This window comes from Phascolarctos cinereus, unplaced genomic scaffold (genome assembly GCF_003287225.1).
Source record: "Phascolarctos cinereus isolate Bilbo 61053 unplaced genomic scaffold, phaCin_HiC Scaffold_2;HRSCAF=192, whole genome shotgun sequence".
Lineage (NCBI taxonomy): Eukaryota > Metazoa > Chordata > Mammalia > Diprotodontia > Phascolarctidae > Phascolarctos > Phascolarctos cinereus.
This window is the reverse complement of record NW_027555625.1, coordinates 352849413-352867426: the sequence shown is the minus strand read 5'-3', so window position 1 is coordinate 352867426 and position 18014 is coordinate 352849413. Positions and strand designations below refer to the sequence as shown.

At 42.3% G+C, this 18014-nt stretch overlaps 1 protein-coding gene across 2 annotated transcripts in view; it reads left to right on the top strand.

Annotated features, from left to right (window-relative positions):
* The window catches only part of CUNH14orf180 (chromosome unknown C14orf180 homolog), a 52411-nt gene that overhangs the window by 12679 nt on the left and 21718 nt on the right, over positions 1-18014 (top strand). For both annotated transcript variants that reach the window (XM_078150386.1, XM_020979474.2), the window contains exons 3-5: positions 6533-6632; positions 10155-10277; positions 16042-16168. In XM_078150386.1, the coding sequence (XP_078006512.1) occupies positions 6533-6632; positions 10155-10277; positions 16042-16168 (350 nt within the window). The remainder of the gene's footprint in view (positions 1-6532; positions 6633-10154; positions 10278-16041; positions 16169-18014) is intronic.

Below are 18014 nucleotides of genomic sequence, written 5' to 3'. Positions count from 1 at the left end.
TTTACAATCTACAGGGGGAATGCAACATATATATAGACAAGCATGATACAGGACAGGATGTGATGAGGCTGATGAGGGATCCAGACAAACACAGGACATTTTCAGGAGGGATAAATTCTTTTTCAGGTGGGAGGCCCAAGGAAGGTTTCATGAGGATGTAAACCCCTGAGCTGCAACTTGTATAAAGGATTTCTGTCACTGGAAATAAACGGGCATTCTGAGGATGGGGTTTGGAGTAGGAAACACCAGATCAGTTGAGAATTGAATGAGCTGTAGAAATATATGGAATCAAGAGAAAGCAGAGGGGGCAGCTAAGTGGCTCAGTGCATAGAGCACCAGCCCTGGAGTCAGGAGGACCTGAGCTCAAATCTGGCCTCAGAAATATAACACTTACTAACTGTGTGACCTTAGGCAAGTCACTTAATCCCAGTGATGAGAGAGAGAGAGAGAGAGAGAGAGAGAGAGAGAGAGAGAGAGAGAGAGCATGCAGAATGAGCTATTAGCAATGGGGAGCTGTCCAGGGTGAAATGAGCATCCTTGAGAAGTAGTAAGCTCCCTACTGGGAGCAGCTAGGTGGTACAGTGGATAGATTGCTGGGCCTGGAGTAAAGAATTCATCTTCCTGAGTTCAAATCTGGCCTCAGACACTTATTATCGGTGTGACTCTGGGCAAGTCACTTAACCCTATTTGCCTCAGTTTCCTCATCTGTAAAATGAGCCAGAGAAGGAAATGGCAAACCATTCCAGTACCTCTGCAGAAAATCCCAAATGGGGACATGAATGGAAAACAACTGAACAAAACAAAAATTCCCTATCATTGGAAGTCTTTAAGTAAATATGCATGGAACATGGTAGGGATCTCTTAGGCAAGATTCCTGCTCAGATATGGGTTCAACTAGATATGGCCGGGCTTCCTTTCTGCTCTGAAATCCTACGAGAGACCTAACTCCCTCCCACCACTGTTTGAAGCCCAGCTAGAATCCTCCCAACTCATTTTTATGGGCCTGATGGGTGCCCCTTGGTACAAGATTCCAGCACAAAGTCCTGATTCTAGGATCACTTTCACAAATTAATTCCAGAAAGAAAAAAAAGTCTAGTCTAGTGGCCTTCACTTCCTCTGATCTCACTTCTCAAGCCCTTGCAGTCTCTCCCATCTCATCACTCAGCTGACACTGCTCTCTCTGCGCTTACCTCTTAATTGACAAATCTGAAGGCCTCTTTTCAGCCATCCTTCTTTCCCTCTCTACAGCTTTCGACGTTAATGGCCATGCTATCCTTCCAGACATTCCCTCCTGTATTCTCCTAGTTCTCATAATGCCTGACTGCTCCTTTTCAGTCCCCTCTGCTATGTCCTTCTTCTCATATACGGATATACTGCAGGTTCTTATCTCCCATGACCCCTCTTCTCTTGCTATAGTCTCTTTCGGTGATTTCATCATCTTCCATGAGTTTAATCATCATTGCCTATTGTGTGATCTTGTGGGCACATTAACTAACTGCCTTGGGCCTCAGTTTCTTCATCTGAAAAGTGGAAGGAATTGGAGTAAATGGACACGGAGGTCTTTTTCAGCTCTAGAATGTTAATCCTATGATATCTACACAAGGGACTTCTAGGTATATATATCCTGACCTAGTCTCTCCCCTGGGCTCCAGTCTTGTTACACCAACTGCCTAGTAGATATTTCAGAATAGATGTATCACAGGCAGCTTAATTCTTAAAATGTCCAAAACAGAACTCACTATCTCCTCCCCACATCTTGACTTCTCTCTTTCTATCGAGGGAGAACTTTCTTCTGGTCACTGACATTAATGACCTCAGAGTCCTCTTCCCTTCCTCACTCTCCCTTGCCTTATCTCATCATCATTGTCAGTTCTATCACCACTCCCAATCTGTACTCCTCTCTTGATTCACACAGCCAACACCTTGATTCAGATCGTCACCACCTCTCCAACAAGCTATAGCAATTTCCTGATTGCTCTCCCTGCCTCCAGTCCATCCTCTCCAATCTGCCCTTCACACAGTTGCCAATTTGATATTCATAAAGCACAGGGTTGACCATGTCACTGCCCTGTTCTAGGGGCTCCGGTTCAAGGCTTCTTAACCTGGGGTTTGTGAACTTGTTTTGTTTGTTTTTCTTAACATTTCAGTGCTATCATTATCCCCATTTTACAGATGAAGAAACTGAAACAGGCAGAGGTTAAGTGACTTGCCCAGGGTCACACAGCTAGTAAGTGTCTGAGGCTGGATTTGAATTCAGGTCCAGACCCAGTGCTTTATTTACTTTGCCATCTGGCTACCTCAGCGACACAGAGGAAAGAGGGCTAAACTTGAGGTCAGAGATCTAAGTTTGACTCCCATCTATACCATTTAGAATCTATGCATGTGCCCATGGACAAGCCACTTCAGCTGCCTGAGCCCCAATTTTCTCTTCTGTCAAATAAAGGGCTTAAACTAGGGGACTTCTAGATTCCCTTCTGCCAGAGATGTCAAACACACCCACATGCAACTTAATAACACTCCCATGTAGCCTGCACCAGATTAAAATGTAACTGGAAAATATTTAACCGGATAAAAATTTAACAAAACGTAAATAACATTAGGTTGGAAAACTAAGTCAGTGTGTGATCCGTAGGGATCCTTACGTACAGATTAGTGACCCCTATTTCTATGAGTTCAGCACTAGTGCTCCAAGCTCTCTATGAGAGCTCACTTCAGGTATTTGAAGGACTATTATGGAAGGCAAAATGGACTTGCTTTGTATGGCTCCATGGGGCAGAATAGAAAGAGAACAATGGGAAAAAGACAACATGAGACACTGGAAAGTTAGTCAGTCCATAGGCTTTTTTTTATTAAGTGGGAGAGAGTACAGAATGGAGGCAGGACCTGAGTTTCAATACTACCTCTGCTTGTTATGATCCTATGTGACCTGGAGCCAGTCACTTAAGCTCACCATGCCTCAATTTCATCTCTGTAAAATGAAGACCCTTTGAACTACCAGAGGTTCCCAAACTTATTTGGCCTACTGTCCCCTTTTTAAAAAAAATTTACTTAATGTCCCCATGGAAATCTACTTTCTTTAACCCTTTAATGGTTTTTTTGAAATTTATGTCATTTCAAAAAATGTATAAAATATTTTTAAATGACACATCTTAAATTTAATAATTTATTATAAATTTGTAGGTTTTTTCTGTACTGAAATTTTGATGATGCAATATTGCATCATGTAACCAAAAGTATCATACTGTAAACAAGTCATTACATGCAGATATTCCTGCTGATGCATGCTGGACTTCCCAATAATGCACAACACACTTGCCTGCCAACACTTTCTTGTTAAGACCTGTTGGCAGACTTGACCACTGATGGGTTATAGCTTGCATTTTGTGTGTTTATTTGGAAAATAATGTAATCACTATGACTTTAACTCTGTTACACAATAGGTGAAACATATATGAATGGTTTTCAAGATTTTCTTATCTTCTTTTCTTTCCTTATACGTTCACCACCCCTTTATTTTTTATTCAATGCCCACCCAATTTCACCTAAGGCTACTACCTCCCCCTTGGATTATTCTAGCACCCCCCACTTTGGGAACCTGTGGACTAGATGATCTCTAAGGACCCTTCCATCTCTAAACCTATGATTCTAAATTCTAGGGAGATAGATTTTGATTTAATACTTTAAGAAAGAAATGAAAAGAAAATCTATCCACCAGGCAGATGGCACATCATAGTGGAAAGAGCCTTTTGGCTAGACTCAGGAGACCTGCATTCACATTCTGACCTGACTCTTGCTATCTGGTTTGACCTTGGGTAAGTGTCCTCTCTTCTCTTAATCTTAGTTTCCTTGTATATAAAAACAAGGATGAACATTCTTGCCTTTTCCTGCTTGATAAGAATGCCCCTTTAAGCTTTGAGGGGCAACATGGTAAGGGAGAAAAAGCTCTGGGTTTGGAGTCAGAGGTCCTGGGCTCAAAATTCAGATCTGCCACTTATTGGTTCTATGACAGTGAACAAGTCATTTGACCCATCAGAGCTTTGGTTTCCTCATTTGTAAAATGCAGGGTTGGACTAGATCTTTAAGGTCCCTTTTGTTTTTCAGTCATTTCAGTCATGTCTTGGTGACCCTATTCAGGATTTTCAGGGCAGAGATACTGGAATGGTTTGCCATTTCTTCTCCTGCTTCCTTCCAGCTCTAAATTTAACTGAGCAAGAATTTATTGGGGGGCAGCTAGGTGGCATAATGGATAGAGCACTGGCCCTGAAGTCAGGAAGACCTGAGTTCAAATGTGGCCGCAGACCAAACACTTGATACCAGCTGTGTGACTGTGGGCAAGTCACTTAACCTCAATTGCCTAAAAAAAAAAAAAAGAATTTTTTAAAAATGCCTACTGTACCTGGCACTATGCTAAGTCATAAGCATACAGAGATGAAAATAAAACCATCTGTGCCTTCAAGGAGCTTACATTCTATGGATTGACCATTGAATGCACACTTCTATAAAATGAATTCATTAAACAAAATGTCCTATGAACTCACATTTCTGTTAAAATTTACAAAGTGTGAGTGTATGTGAGTATATCTCTCTGCAGGTGTGAGCATCTGTGTGACTCTGAGAATGTATATGAGTGTGTATGTGTCTCTGTGAGATTGTACTAAGAACATGTGTGGCTATGAGACTGTATGCCACTATATAAGTGTGTGTGCCTGCGCTCATCTGCCTCCCTGAGCACTGTGAGTGCCAACCTTGGGCAAACTTAGAGGCAACAAAGTTTGACTTTGGAGTCCTGTTTTTTCACTGTCAGCACAATGGAGGTGGCAGCTTCTTCATCACTTATGCATCAGCCACCTGCTGTTCTCAGGTTCGCCACTGCTACCTCCAGTTACATGGGCCCCCACCTGGTTTGATTTGGATTGTCCAAGAAAGACCCAGATCTCTTGTTATTAATCTGCCTTCGGGAGGAGGAGCTGTGGCAGTGGGCGGGGGGAGCTGAGGCACACACGGCAAGCCTGTCTGAAGTGCAGAGGGCTGAGATAAACCACATTCCCCATCAGTCCTGATGGCTGGCTCCAGCTATAACCCTATTTGCAATAAAACCAGATTCAGTGATATGAGAAAATTGCTTGGTTTCAGGATAATTGAACCAGCCAGGACAGATCTGCACAGAGGCATCATTAACTGAATACTTTGCTCATCTGCAATATTTATTCCTGCGGCAACGTGAACAGTCACCCACCCTGTTATCTCCCAGGCGTAAAATTGTTTTATGGCCCCATGCACCATTCTCTATCTGGTTCTCTTCACCGTGGAGCAACCTGCCCCTCACTTTCCACCTCGCGTTTCTCAGAGGTGTCTGTTCCCTTGTAGAGCAGGCCAAGGGTGAAGATAATAATAGAATTCATGGGACTTAGAGCTGGAAGGGGCAATCTAGTCTAACTACCTCATTTTACAGATGAGAAAACTGAGGCTCAGAGGAGCCATGACTTGCTAGAGGTCCCATTGTTAGTGACAGAGCCTGTGTCAAACCCAGGGCTTCCTAGTCCACAGACAATGCTCCTGCCGCAGAGCAGTGCCATATTGTTGCACAGAGCTTCCAGCAGCTCACATTGCATAAGATCACAAAGCTAGAGCATGAAGGGAGCTTAAGACCCTCTAGTTCAACCCCCTTCTTTTAAACTGAAGGCCCAGCATGGTTAAGTGAATCTCCTGAGGTTGCACAGGGAGTAAATGACTAAGACAAGATTCAAACCCGGGGCCTTGGCTCCAGAGCCTGGGATCTTTCTACTGCACCATGAGCACATAGGTCTTGAAGTTGAGAACCATTTTCAAATCCTGCCTTTCTCCCATTTACTAGCAGTGTGACACTGGCTGAGCACTTCCCTCTCAACATCTCAGTTTCCTTTTAATAAAGGGAGATAATAATCCCTAGCATGATTGAGAGGAAAGGCATCTGTAGAACTGTAAAATACTGGAGAGTAAGCTCCGAAAGAGTAAAAGTCAAGGCGTATTTATCCTTGGATCTTCCCTAGGACCTTGCACAGTGACTTCTGGCTATTTCACAAAGGCTTGTCAACTTGACCCTTAAAGTTCTATAGGCAAAGGAGCTATTGCTTTGGGCAGGAAAGTGGCACGCTGGATAGAGCGGTGGGCCTGGAGTCAGTAAGATCTGAGTTCAAATCCAGTCTCAGACTCTTACTTGCTATGTGACCTTAGGCAAGTCACTTTACCTCTGTTTGCCTCAGTTTCCTTGACTGTAAAATGGGGATAAGAACAGCACCTACTACTTCCCAGGGTTGCTGTGATCAAAAGAGATAATATATGTAAAGTGCTTAGGGCAGTGTCTGGAACATAACAGGTGCTATATAAACGTTTATTCCCTTCCCTCACCACCCACTATTACTTTTACTGCCTTAGCCAGAATGGTATAATGCTAGACTTAGAATTAGGACAGCTGGAATTGAATCTCAACTATGATGCTTCCTACTTGGTGACTTTGGACAATCCACTGAATCTCTGGGTTTTTTTCAATCAGCCCAAAAGCTCCCATCCTGATTCTGAGGCCCTTTCCTTCAGTCACTGAGCCTCTGTTTCTTCATCTGCGGAATGGACTTAATAATCCTAATGGTGGGGAGGTAAGCTCTTTACAAATAAATCTCAAATCTTAATAGAAGTGAGATTTTTAAAATAAAAAAAGTTTTAAAATTGTTTTAACATGCAATGGGGGGGAATAAAATATTATATTTTTTAAACATTATTATTATACAAGCTGCCTCTTTCTCACCACAAGCCAATAAAAGGTCATTGGCCACCAGGAGAGTGCAGCTAGGCCCTGGGGCTAATTACTTTGGGTTTTCTACTTCCTCCAGCTCCCAAACATTTTTATCCAGGTGTAGTCAAGTCTATGGAGTAGTAGAGAGCTCTTGATTCTGTTTTCAATGCTTATTATCGCTAGAGTAGTAGCAGGATGGCGTTGGGCAAGTCAGAATCTCAGAGTTCAGAGGGACCCTAGGAGCCCTCTGGTCCAAGCCAAACCTGAACAAGCCTGCCCTCAACCACACACCCTACAAATAGTCACTGAACCTTTGTTTAAAGACCTCCTATGAAGGTAAAAAGTTTACCTCCCCACCATTAGGATTATTAGCCCCATTTCACAGATGAAGAAACAGAGTCTCAATGACTGAGGGAAGGGGCCTTAGGATTGGGATGGGAGATTTTGGGGTGATAAAGCATCTCTCCTATTTTTTACTGTTAACAATTGGTAAGAAGTCTTTTCTTGCCTAAAGCTTAAATTTGCCCATTTAAGTCTTCCCTGTGCTAAAGCTAAACAGTAATTCCACCTTCCACCAATGTGCATATGTCATGAACTTAAGACCCATTATCATCCTGGATGCCCTCCTCTCGATGTTCTCTGTCTTATCATTATCCTCTCAAAAATAAGGCCCCTGAATTGAACACAATACTCCAGATGGAGATCTAACCAGAGCAGAGTATAGGGGGGGCCATTACCTCTCTCATTCTGTATGCCATGTCCCTCAATACAAACCTAGATTATAGTAGGTTTTTTTTGCTAACATATTGTTGACTTATATTGAGCTTACATTCCACTAAGATCCCCAGATCGTTTTCAGACTAACTGCTGTCTGTCTGACCCTTATCCTTGTGAAGATGATTTTTTTAACTACACATTTATCCTTATTAAATTCATCTTGTTATATAGATTTGACCCTACATCCTAGCCTATCAAACTCTTTTTGAATCCCGACTCTGTAAGTCAATGTGTTAGCTATCCTTCCCAATTTTATTCCATCTGAAAATTTGACAATTAATGTCATTTAGGTGGCACAGTGCATAGAACAGTGGGCCTGGAGTCAAGAAGGCCTGAGTTCAAATCCAGCCTCAGACACTCACTAGCTATGTGACCCTGAGCAAGTCACTTAACCTCTGTTTGCTTCAGTTTCCTCATCTGTAAAATGGGGATAACAGCATCTACCTCCCAGGGTTGTTATGAGGGTCAAATAAGAAAATAATTGTAAATTGTTTCACACAATGTCTGACATGTAGTACGTGCTACATGGATGTTAGCTATTATTATTGTTATTATTATTATAGCTATTATCTCTCTAGCCAAGTAATTAGTAGAAATTTTAAATATCACAAGGACAAGAGCAGATCCTTGAGACAGTCCACTTTACATGCTCTCATTATTGAATTTGACCTTACAAATTTTGTGAGATGGTTAGCACAGGTCGTACCTATTTGACAGATAATTGTTGTTCAATTGTTTTTCAGTCCCGTCCAACTCCTTGTGACTCCATATGAGGTTTTCTTGGCAAAGGTACTGGAGTGGGTTGTCATTTTCTTCTCCAGTTCATTTTATGAATAAGGAAACTGAAGCAAACAGGATTAAGTGACTTGTCCAGGGTCACACAGCCAATAAGTATCTAAGGCCGGATTTGAACTTATGAAGATGAGTCTTCCTGACTCCAAATCTAGCATTCTGTCCACTGCACCACCTAGCTGCCCTATTGACAGATAAATCAGCCAATAAACAAGCATTTATTAAGAGTCTGCTGTGTGCCAGGCACTGAAGATACAAAACCAAAATAAAACAGTGCCTTCCCTCAAATAACTTATATTCTAAACAGATCAAGGAGCTAAGACAAGGAAACTACACCAGGCTCTCACAGAAAGTAAGTGGAAACATCAATTCTATCCCTCCATGTCCAGGTCTGAGGATTACTTTCCGACCTCTCTTAGGCATACGGAGCCTAGATTTGTTCAGCCCTCTTTCATTCTGGCCAAGATTTTAGAATCTCCAATTCATGCATTGTAAACTCCACGATATCCAAGGCATTTGATACCTGGGCCTGTGATCAATTTGTGGGAGATTCCCCTTCTAGACAGAAGGAAAATACTGGAGACCATATCAAGAGAGCTCTGTGAAAACTCTCACCAGTCTTCCATCCAGTCTTTCCCACTGATTCCATCTAAATACTTGGGGTTGAGGCAAAATTCTGACCTATCACACTATATATTCACTTTGATAAGCAGCCTGCTCAGTCAGTCAATTAATCCACAAACATTTACTAAGGAAATTAAGAGAGCAGCTAGATGGGGCATGGATACAGAGCTGGGCCTGGAGTCGGGAAGACCTGAGTTCAAATTTGGCTTCAGACACTTACCATCTGTGTGACCCTGGGCAAGTCACTTAACCCTGTTTGCCTTAGTTTCCTCATCTGTAAATGAGCTGGAAAAGGAAATGGTAAATCACTCTAGTATCTTTGCCAAGAAAACCCCAAGTGGTGTCACCAAGAGTTGGGCAGAATTGAAAAATGACTGAACAACAATAACTAGGACTAGTCCCTTAACCTTTCTTGGCCTCAGTTTCCCCATCCCTCATTTAAAATGAGGATAATGATATTTGCACAGTCTACTTCACACAAACGTGATGGATTCTTATTATCCCTAATGCTCAAAGCTCTTGGACAATGGAATGTCCCATCTTTCACTGAGAAGAGCCTGAATAGCCTCTTGTTATACTGCAGTAGAAGTATTTCCACTGAGTAATCAGTCAGTAGACTAGCATTTACGAAGCACCTAGTATATGCCAGCCACGGTGTTAAGTGCTGGGGTTACAAAGAAAGGAGAAACATAATTCCTGTTCTTCTCAAGGAGCTCACAGTCAAATGACGGAGACAATATGCAAACAATTACATATAGACAAGTTATATAAGATATGTTGTATATAATATCAGAGGGAAGGCACCAGCATTAAGGAGGATAAGGAAAGGATTCTTGTAGAATGTGGGACTTTTTAGCTGAGACTTGAAGGAAGCCAGAAAGTGGATATAAGAAATGAAAGAATTCCGGACATGGGGAAAGCCAGTGAAAATACTCTGGACTCTTGGGGGGGGGGGCATCTAATATAGCTTTCACTCTCAATGAATTCTCTCATGTGTCCAGTTCAGTCTCTCCTATTGTGGTGTCAACCAGTTTTATCCCACCCTGGGGTGTCTGTGGAATTCATGACATCCTACACTAAAGACTGTTCCTTGGGTTGGGGTCTAAGGAGACGTATTCGAAGTTGAGAAACACTGATGTGAAGGGGAATTAAAAAGACATCCTTCTCCTTTTCTCCTTTTCCACACTGTGAGGTCTCACAACCTGGAGCTTTCAGCAGCAGGCCTGGCAAAGATCCAGGCCCGAGGCACGGCATCAGCTTGGGACAGCATGAGAACACCCAAGATTCAGTTATGCCAATGCATGAAAAAGACCAGGTAAGGAGGCCAGGCCAGTGTTATGCAAAAAATCACAGAATTTCTGGTCTGAAAGGGATCTCAGAAGGAGGCTAGTCCAACCTACATCTGAGCAGGCCTTCTCTCTGCAGTATCAACAAGTGGGTACCCAGCCTCCAATTGGATAGAATAGGTACAATTTCAACAAGTAGAAGGTGAGAAGAGGGAATTCCAAACAAAGGGATCAGCATAAACAAAGACTTGGAGACCAGAAATCTAGCTCCCCAGCCCCTAGAAAAGGAGGCTAAGCAACTAAGACTGAGAAGGGTCAAGACTTAATGAGGATGCCAGAGTCGTCTTCAAGTAGCTAAATCTGAAAGATATTTTAAGGCTGTTTGGCCTCTCAGAACAGTAATGGGAGAAAGTCAGTACAATATAATAGAAAGAGTGGTGCTAGAAACAGATAGTGAGGATCCAGGTTCAAATCTCAGCTCAGCTGTTTATTAACCTGTGTGAACCGGAGCAAATCATAGCCTGGTGGCACCCGAGTTTCTAATTTGTAAAATTCTTTGATCCTTAAAGTGTTATGGGAACAGGTATTATTTCTTTATTATCAGGGCTTTCAAAAAATGGAAGAGGGTGCACTGCATCACTCAAGGTGTTAAAACAGAAGATGCTAGCCCCATGAACTTCCTGCAGTGCTGCCCAGTAATGGGGCTGGTGGCTTCTGGAGGCCATAAGTTCTATGTCACCAGAACAGACAGGGGGTGGCTGACCCCTTGTTAGGAATATTGTCAAGGGGATTTCTGCCCTTGAAGGGAGTTTGGACTAGGTGTCCAATGAAGTCCCTTCAAGCTCTGGGGTTCTGCGATTTTATAATTCTGTGAATTACCTCTGACAGCTAGGTCCTGCCTTGGGGCAGGGCAGTTAGCTTTAATGTACATGAAGAGAATTGGGCTGAAGTAACAGCCTGGGAGCTTTTCAACTCTGGTACTGTAAATCAGGTGGGAGCTGCACTTTCAGCACTGAGGGTGACACCTCTGCAGAGACTTAGGCCAAACTTCCCTTAATTGCTGAAATAATGGATCTAAGTGTCAGAGACTGCTGTGAACATCAAGGGGTAGAGATGGGCAGGAGAAGGGGGAGGAAGAAGAGGTGAAACAACTCTGGCAGGGAGATCTGTCATCTTTCTATGAGCTCCATATATTCAGTCATTCTGACATTTGAGATCAGTCATGTTAGAAATGGGAATGGAGAGGTAAGGGAAGGGAAAGGCAACAGAGGTGAATACCATGGCATCCTGATTTCAAAGGCATGTGATTTATACTTGAATTACAGAGGCAAAGAGGACACCTCCAGCCTCATACAACCCAAGCAATAGAGTGGACTGAATTTGACCAGAATTGTCAGAGTGGGTAGGCAGTGGGGCGAAGGGAACAGAACCACAGACTGGGAACCACAGACAGCTCATGTCTCAGCTCGCCCATTAGTACCTGTATGACTTCAGTCATTTCCCTTCCTCTGTCTGGTCTTCCAATTTCCCTTCTGAAAAAATGAAGGAATTGGGCTAGATGACCTAGATGTCATTTATTCTGTCTGTATCTTATTTGTACATAGGTATTTGCATGTTACCTCCCCCATTAGATGGTGAGATCCCTAAAACTGTTTTTTGCCTTACTTTATCCCTGACACTTACTACAATGCTTGGCAAATAATAGGTGCTTAATAATTGTTGATTGACTGGCAGATTGACCTCCTCTATGGTTCCTTCCAGTTCCAATGGTCAATGTTCCATTGAATTGGTGAGGGTCCATCTTAATCATTCAGAAAAAAAAGGAATACAGTTGGAAAAGCCATGACTTGTGAATCAGAAGGGCCAGACTTACTTCAGCTGTTTGTATGACTTTACACAAGTCCTTTCCTCTCTGTAAAATGACCCCTCAACTTCTCTACCATAAAGCAGCAGTTATGGATCCAGAGCTATTTGGCCATGGGACAAGTTTCTTCCCTCTCTAAGCCTCAGTTTCCTTAATTGTAAAATGAGGGTGAAAATGCTAAGGCTCCTTCAATGTCTAAATCGTGTCATCCCATGCAGCATCAGGAACCAATTCCCTTCCCATATCACTATCCCTAAGCAGTTCTCTCACCTATGCCTGGGGATTGGAGAAACACTTTATATATTCTCATTGGCTCTTGTAGGAAAGTCTAACAAATCCCAAAGAGCAACCTAGACTCTCAGCCCCAGAAGGGAAGGGACCACAGAGCTCATTAACATAATTCTCACTAACATTCATATAGCACTTTACATAATCATCTTATTTGTTCCTTATAACAGTCCCATGAGATAGTGTAGATATTCTTATCCCCGTTTTATACATGAGAAAACTGAGGCTCTAAAAGAGACTAATAGGATTGCAGAACTTGAAGGGAGACATCATTGAGGTCTTGGAGAAGGTAAATAATTGACCTACCATTGTATGGCTGGTAGGCAGCCAATGGATGGGCAGCTAGGTGGTACAGTGAATAGAGAACTCAGACCTGAGTTTAAATCTGGCCTTAGATACTTACTAGCTATGTGACCCTGAGCACTTCCCTTAACCCTGTTTGCCTCAATTTTCTCATTATAAAATGAGCTGGAGGGGCAGCTAGGTGGTGCAATGGATAGAGCACTGGCCCTGAAGTCAGGAGGACCTGAGTTCAAATCCAGTGTCAGACCAAACACTTGACACTTACTAGTTGTGTGACCCTGGGCAAGTCACTTAACCCCAATTGCCAAAAGAAAAAAAAATTAAATGAGCTGGAGAAGGAAATGGCAAGCTGGTCCAGTGGCTTTGTGAAGAAAACCCCAAAAATAGGTCACAAAGAATCAGACATGACTGAACAACAACTTCAAAGTGGCCAGTGGAGAATTTGATCCTTCCTCACATTCTGAGACTGGCACTTTCACCATGTTGCCCAAGGCCTGGAGGCCAGGACTTGAACTAAATTCTTCTAAGTTTAAGCTCAAGGCTTCTGACTGTGCATAAAAAGCTCATTTTATGATACCACAGATCTCCAAACTGTATTTGAGTAGCATCTCCAGTAAGTGACTGTCAAATCTGACCTCCAGTGACAAGAAATTCGCTGTCTCCTAATGTAGCTCATTCCACATTTTGACAACATGGATTGATGGGAAGGTTTTCTTTGTGTTAAACTAAAATTGGCCTCTGCAGATTTACCATCCCATGCCCAAAGGCCACCTCCAGTCATTCGGATCTATTGTGGTTTGTCCTTCATTCTTGAAGAGGACCATGACATTAAGGAGATGAAGATATGACTTGTAATTGACTTTGATTTGAGTGAGAGAGGACTGTACAAAGTCACCAGCCTCACTTTCTCCTCCAGAGCCATCTGGGTCCAGTGACCAGATATCAATCAGGATGACTGGAGACAGTCCAGGATGCAGTGGGAGACCTTGACCCTTTTAAGCTAAGGTCTTTCTAGGTGCTCACTTTGAAAAGGGGCCATCCCTTGACTCATCCTGATCTTTATGGTCCTCTTCCAGAACAAAGGACAAACGACAATCCCATGCCCACTTTGATGAAGCCCAGGGAGAACAGTCCTCTTGGTTGGCCCACTGAAGCCCCTTCCAGCTTTGGTATTCTGTAATTGGAGAAAGGACCTTCCTGGGGTGGAGCTGTGGATGTGTACATCGAAGTGTGCAATACTGGCTTTTTGAGGGCCCATGAGGACAGCGTGTGAGGGGGCAGGTGAAAAGGAGAGCATGAGCCCTACCTGATGTTATGACCTGGATAGGGCAAGAAGGGACCCATCCTAGAATGGGAAGGGAAGAGTCTACCTAGTCCGACTCCTGGACCCCTGGGGGACATTAGCCAGCCAGGCTAGGCATACAGAATGTTCACTAATGGGAGTTAAAAACTTCATTTAGGAAGGCCAAAGGATTTCCCAGCATTGGAGGATTTGGAGGTCATCAATTCCAACCTCCTCATCTTGATCATAAGAAAACTGAGGCTTAATGAAGTTATGGGATTTTCCCAAAAATAAACAACCTAGAGAAGCAATATTGTAGAGGGCTAAGCACAAAGTCAGGAAGATCTAGTTTTAAGTTCCTGCCTTGGATATAAACTAATTGTGTGACTCTGGACAGCTCCTGGCAGTCCTCTAAGACTGCAAGTTACAGGCTGGATGCTAAGCTGTATTGGTAGAGGAAGTTTCCTTTAAAAAAAAATTGGTTTATTTTTCTTACAAGAATTTGTTATCTCTCCCTCCCACTGTCCCAGCAGCACCACTACCACCATTGAACAATTTTAAAAAGAAAAATCTTGTGCACAGCAGAGAACAAAAGAAAACTCAGAAGGAAGCAAAGATGGGCAGCACTCAACACAATGCATAGTATTTATTATATAGACTTTCTTGAAATGGAAATGTATTGCTGTATATTTTGAATCCTCTCTTACATTCTACTGTGCACACAGCAATGCTTTTTTTCTTTTCTTATTTTGTATTTAAATTTCAGTATTTAAGTTTACAATATGTTTCTTTTTCTTTTCTTATTGTGTATTTAAGTTTCAGTATTTAAGTCTAAAAATTTAAAAAACCAAAAACCTCATAGCAAATATATGAATAAGTCTACCAAAATAAATTCCCACATTGGCCATGTCCAAAAATGTACGTCTCCATGTTAAGTCCGTCACCTCTCTGCAAGGAGGTGGGTGATGAATGTCATCTTCAGACCTGGGAGAGGGAGTTTTCTCATCAGGAGTTCCTCATACCGATGAAATTACCTGGACTGTTGCAATAGTCAGCTGGTGGGTAGCTTATTTGTATATAGGTGTTCTCATGCTGCCTTCCCGAACAGACTGCAAAGCTCCTCAAGGGCAGGGACTGTCTCTTACCTTTCTTTGTATCCCCAGAGCTTCGCCTGGACCATTTTTGTTGTTATTAGGTTGTTTTAGCCATGTCTGACTCTTCATGACCCCTTTTTTGGGTTTTCTTGGCAGAGATAATGGAGGAATTTGCCATTACCTTCTCTAGTTCATTTTACAGATGAGGAAACTGAGGCCAAGCATTAAGTGACTTGCCCAGAGTCACACAGGTAGTAAGAGCTGAGGCCAGATTTGAACTCAGGTCTTCATGACTCCAGGCCTGGTGCTCTATCCATTGTGCCATCTAGCTGCCCCTGGGAGATGACACATAGTAGGTGCTTATTAACTAACTGAAATCACAGTAGTAGTCCAGAAATATGTAATAAATAATGTAGATGTGGGAATCAAACTCTGGTCCCTTGACTCCAAGCCCAGGGCTTTTTCTATCATCAAGCTCTTTGCCTGTCTGCTTCCCTAATAGCACATCAAGGTACTGACAGACAAGGCCCAGCCCTCCTGACCTTCAGGGACTTTATCATTCAGCCAGACTGGTCTTCTTGCCATACCTCAAATAATAACCCATCTTCTCTCTGCACCTTTGCAGGAGTGCACACCCTGTTCATCTCTCTCTGTCTCTTAAAATCCATCATTTCCCTCCCAACTCAGTTCATACTACCTTTTATAGGAAGCCTTTCCTGATCCCCCCTAGATGCTAGGGCCTTCTCCCCTCCCCTCAAAAAAAAATAACTTCAATTTCTTTTGTATATACATACACACACATATACATACATATCTTCCCCCAGGAGAATATAAACTCCATGAAGATAATGAATATTTTTCACTTTTGTATCTCAAATGCCAAGCACAGTTCCTGGCACACAGTTGATGCTTAATAAATGAATATGCATTTATTAATTGATTAAATGTTTTCCCCCTCCCAGACTGGCGGTTGTAAGTGCCCGCCTTCCATCCTGAGACGGAAACCACCAGAGTGCCCTATAACAGGTGATAGGAGAAGGGCTGAGAGGCGGGTACGCTTCCAGGAGCCTGAGAAGACAGCTGTGCATGGTAAGCATGCAGGAGAGGACGTGGGCACTGGTGTGGTCCTGTGGGAGGCAATGGATGACGTGCTTCAGATTTTTGGACTTCTAATCCAATGTTCTTTCTACAGTCCTCTCTATCGCCTTCCTTTCCCATAGACAGGGCCATGGAGTACATTTGCAAAGCCCTAGTTGTGTTATCAGCTCCCACTCTGATTATTAATTTATTATTGGTAAAATTAAGCCCTCTTGAACCTCTAAAGTGAAGAGAAACTCTATTTATTCCGAATCCAATAATACTACCATCTTCCATGTGCACAGCCCTACAGCTTAAAGTAATTTCAAATACATTCTTTTTTGATCTCCACAACAACCCTGATGGAAAATCATGGCAGACATTATTATCACCATTTTAGAGATAGAGAAGCTGAGGGCCAACAAGAGGAAGTACCTTTCCCAGCATCACAGAGCTCACCTGTATTGGAGCAAGAACTGGAAGACAATTCTTCCAACTCCTAAGCCAATATTCCATCCATTACACTGAGTTCATTGTTTAGTCACATCCAACTCTTCATGACCCCATTTGGAGTTTTCCAGGCAAAGATAATGGAGCAGTTTGCCACTTTTTCTGTGCCTCATTTTACAGATAAAGAAACTGAGGCAAACAGAGGTTAAGTGACTTACTCAGAGTCACATAGCTAATACATGTCTGAGGCCAGATTTGAACTCAATTCTTCCTGACTCCAGAGCTGGCTTTCTATCCACTTAGCTGCCTATATTTTTATTTTTATTACCCTGAGCTACTTCTCAATAAAACCAGAAAGTTCAAATTCTCAAAATGATGTTTGCATCTTGTACAATGACAAAAGAGAGTCACAATAGTGACTCAAGGTCATGGTAAAAAAAATTTTTTTTAAAACCAGTCTGAATCATTAAGGGAAAATTACTATAAAACCCTATAGGTAAAACACAGTGCCTGTCCTCAGAGAGGCAGCTAGGTGACACAGTAAGTAGAACACTGCCCATTCATCATCATCATCGATTTAGATCTGGAAGTGACCTTAGAGAACTCCTAATTCAACCCCCTCATTTTACAGGTGAGGAAATTGAAACCCAGGGGGCTAAATGATTTGCCTGACATTGAACAGGGCAGATTTGATCTCAGATCTTTCCGACTCTAGGCCCAGAACTCAATCTACCTCTCTACCTTCCTGTCTCCATGATGAGCATGTCCTGCATTAGTCCATTGGGTCCTAGCTAGGACTTGGAACCGAAAAGGACTTTAGAGATCATCTTGTACTGGGGTTCTTCACCCTTTTTATGTCATAGATCCCTTTGGGAATCTGATGAAGCATAGCTATGGACCCCCCCTCAGAATCACATTTTTTAAATGCATAAATTAAGGAAACCAATTATATTGAAATACAGCTATCAAAATGTTATAAAAGCAAGTTTATAGATCTCCAGACTAAGAGCCCTGGATTTAATCTAATATTTTATAGGAAGTAACTAAAGCCCATTGAGGTTAAAAGGACTTGCCCATGTTCACACAAATAGCAAGTAATAGAATGTAGATTCAAGCCTAGATCTCCCTTCAAATCCAAAGATTTGTAGACTGCACCATACTGCCTTTCCTAAAGAGAAGTCACCAGAGGAAAAAAAAAATAACAGATTAGCTTCAATAGCCACCCAAGAAATGAAGCTTGATCTAATACCAAAAATAAAGCAAACACACCAATATTGGATAATAATCACTTTAAAGAGAATTAACAATTGTTTTGGCATCTGTAAAGAAGTATCTATTATCTATAATGGGAGTTCTATCATCAATAAAAATGTAACAAACTGAGGGCAGAAATCAGCTACATGGAAAA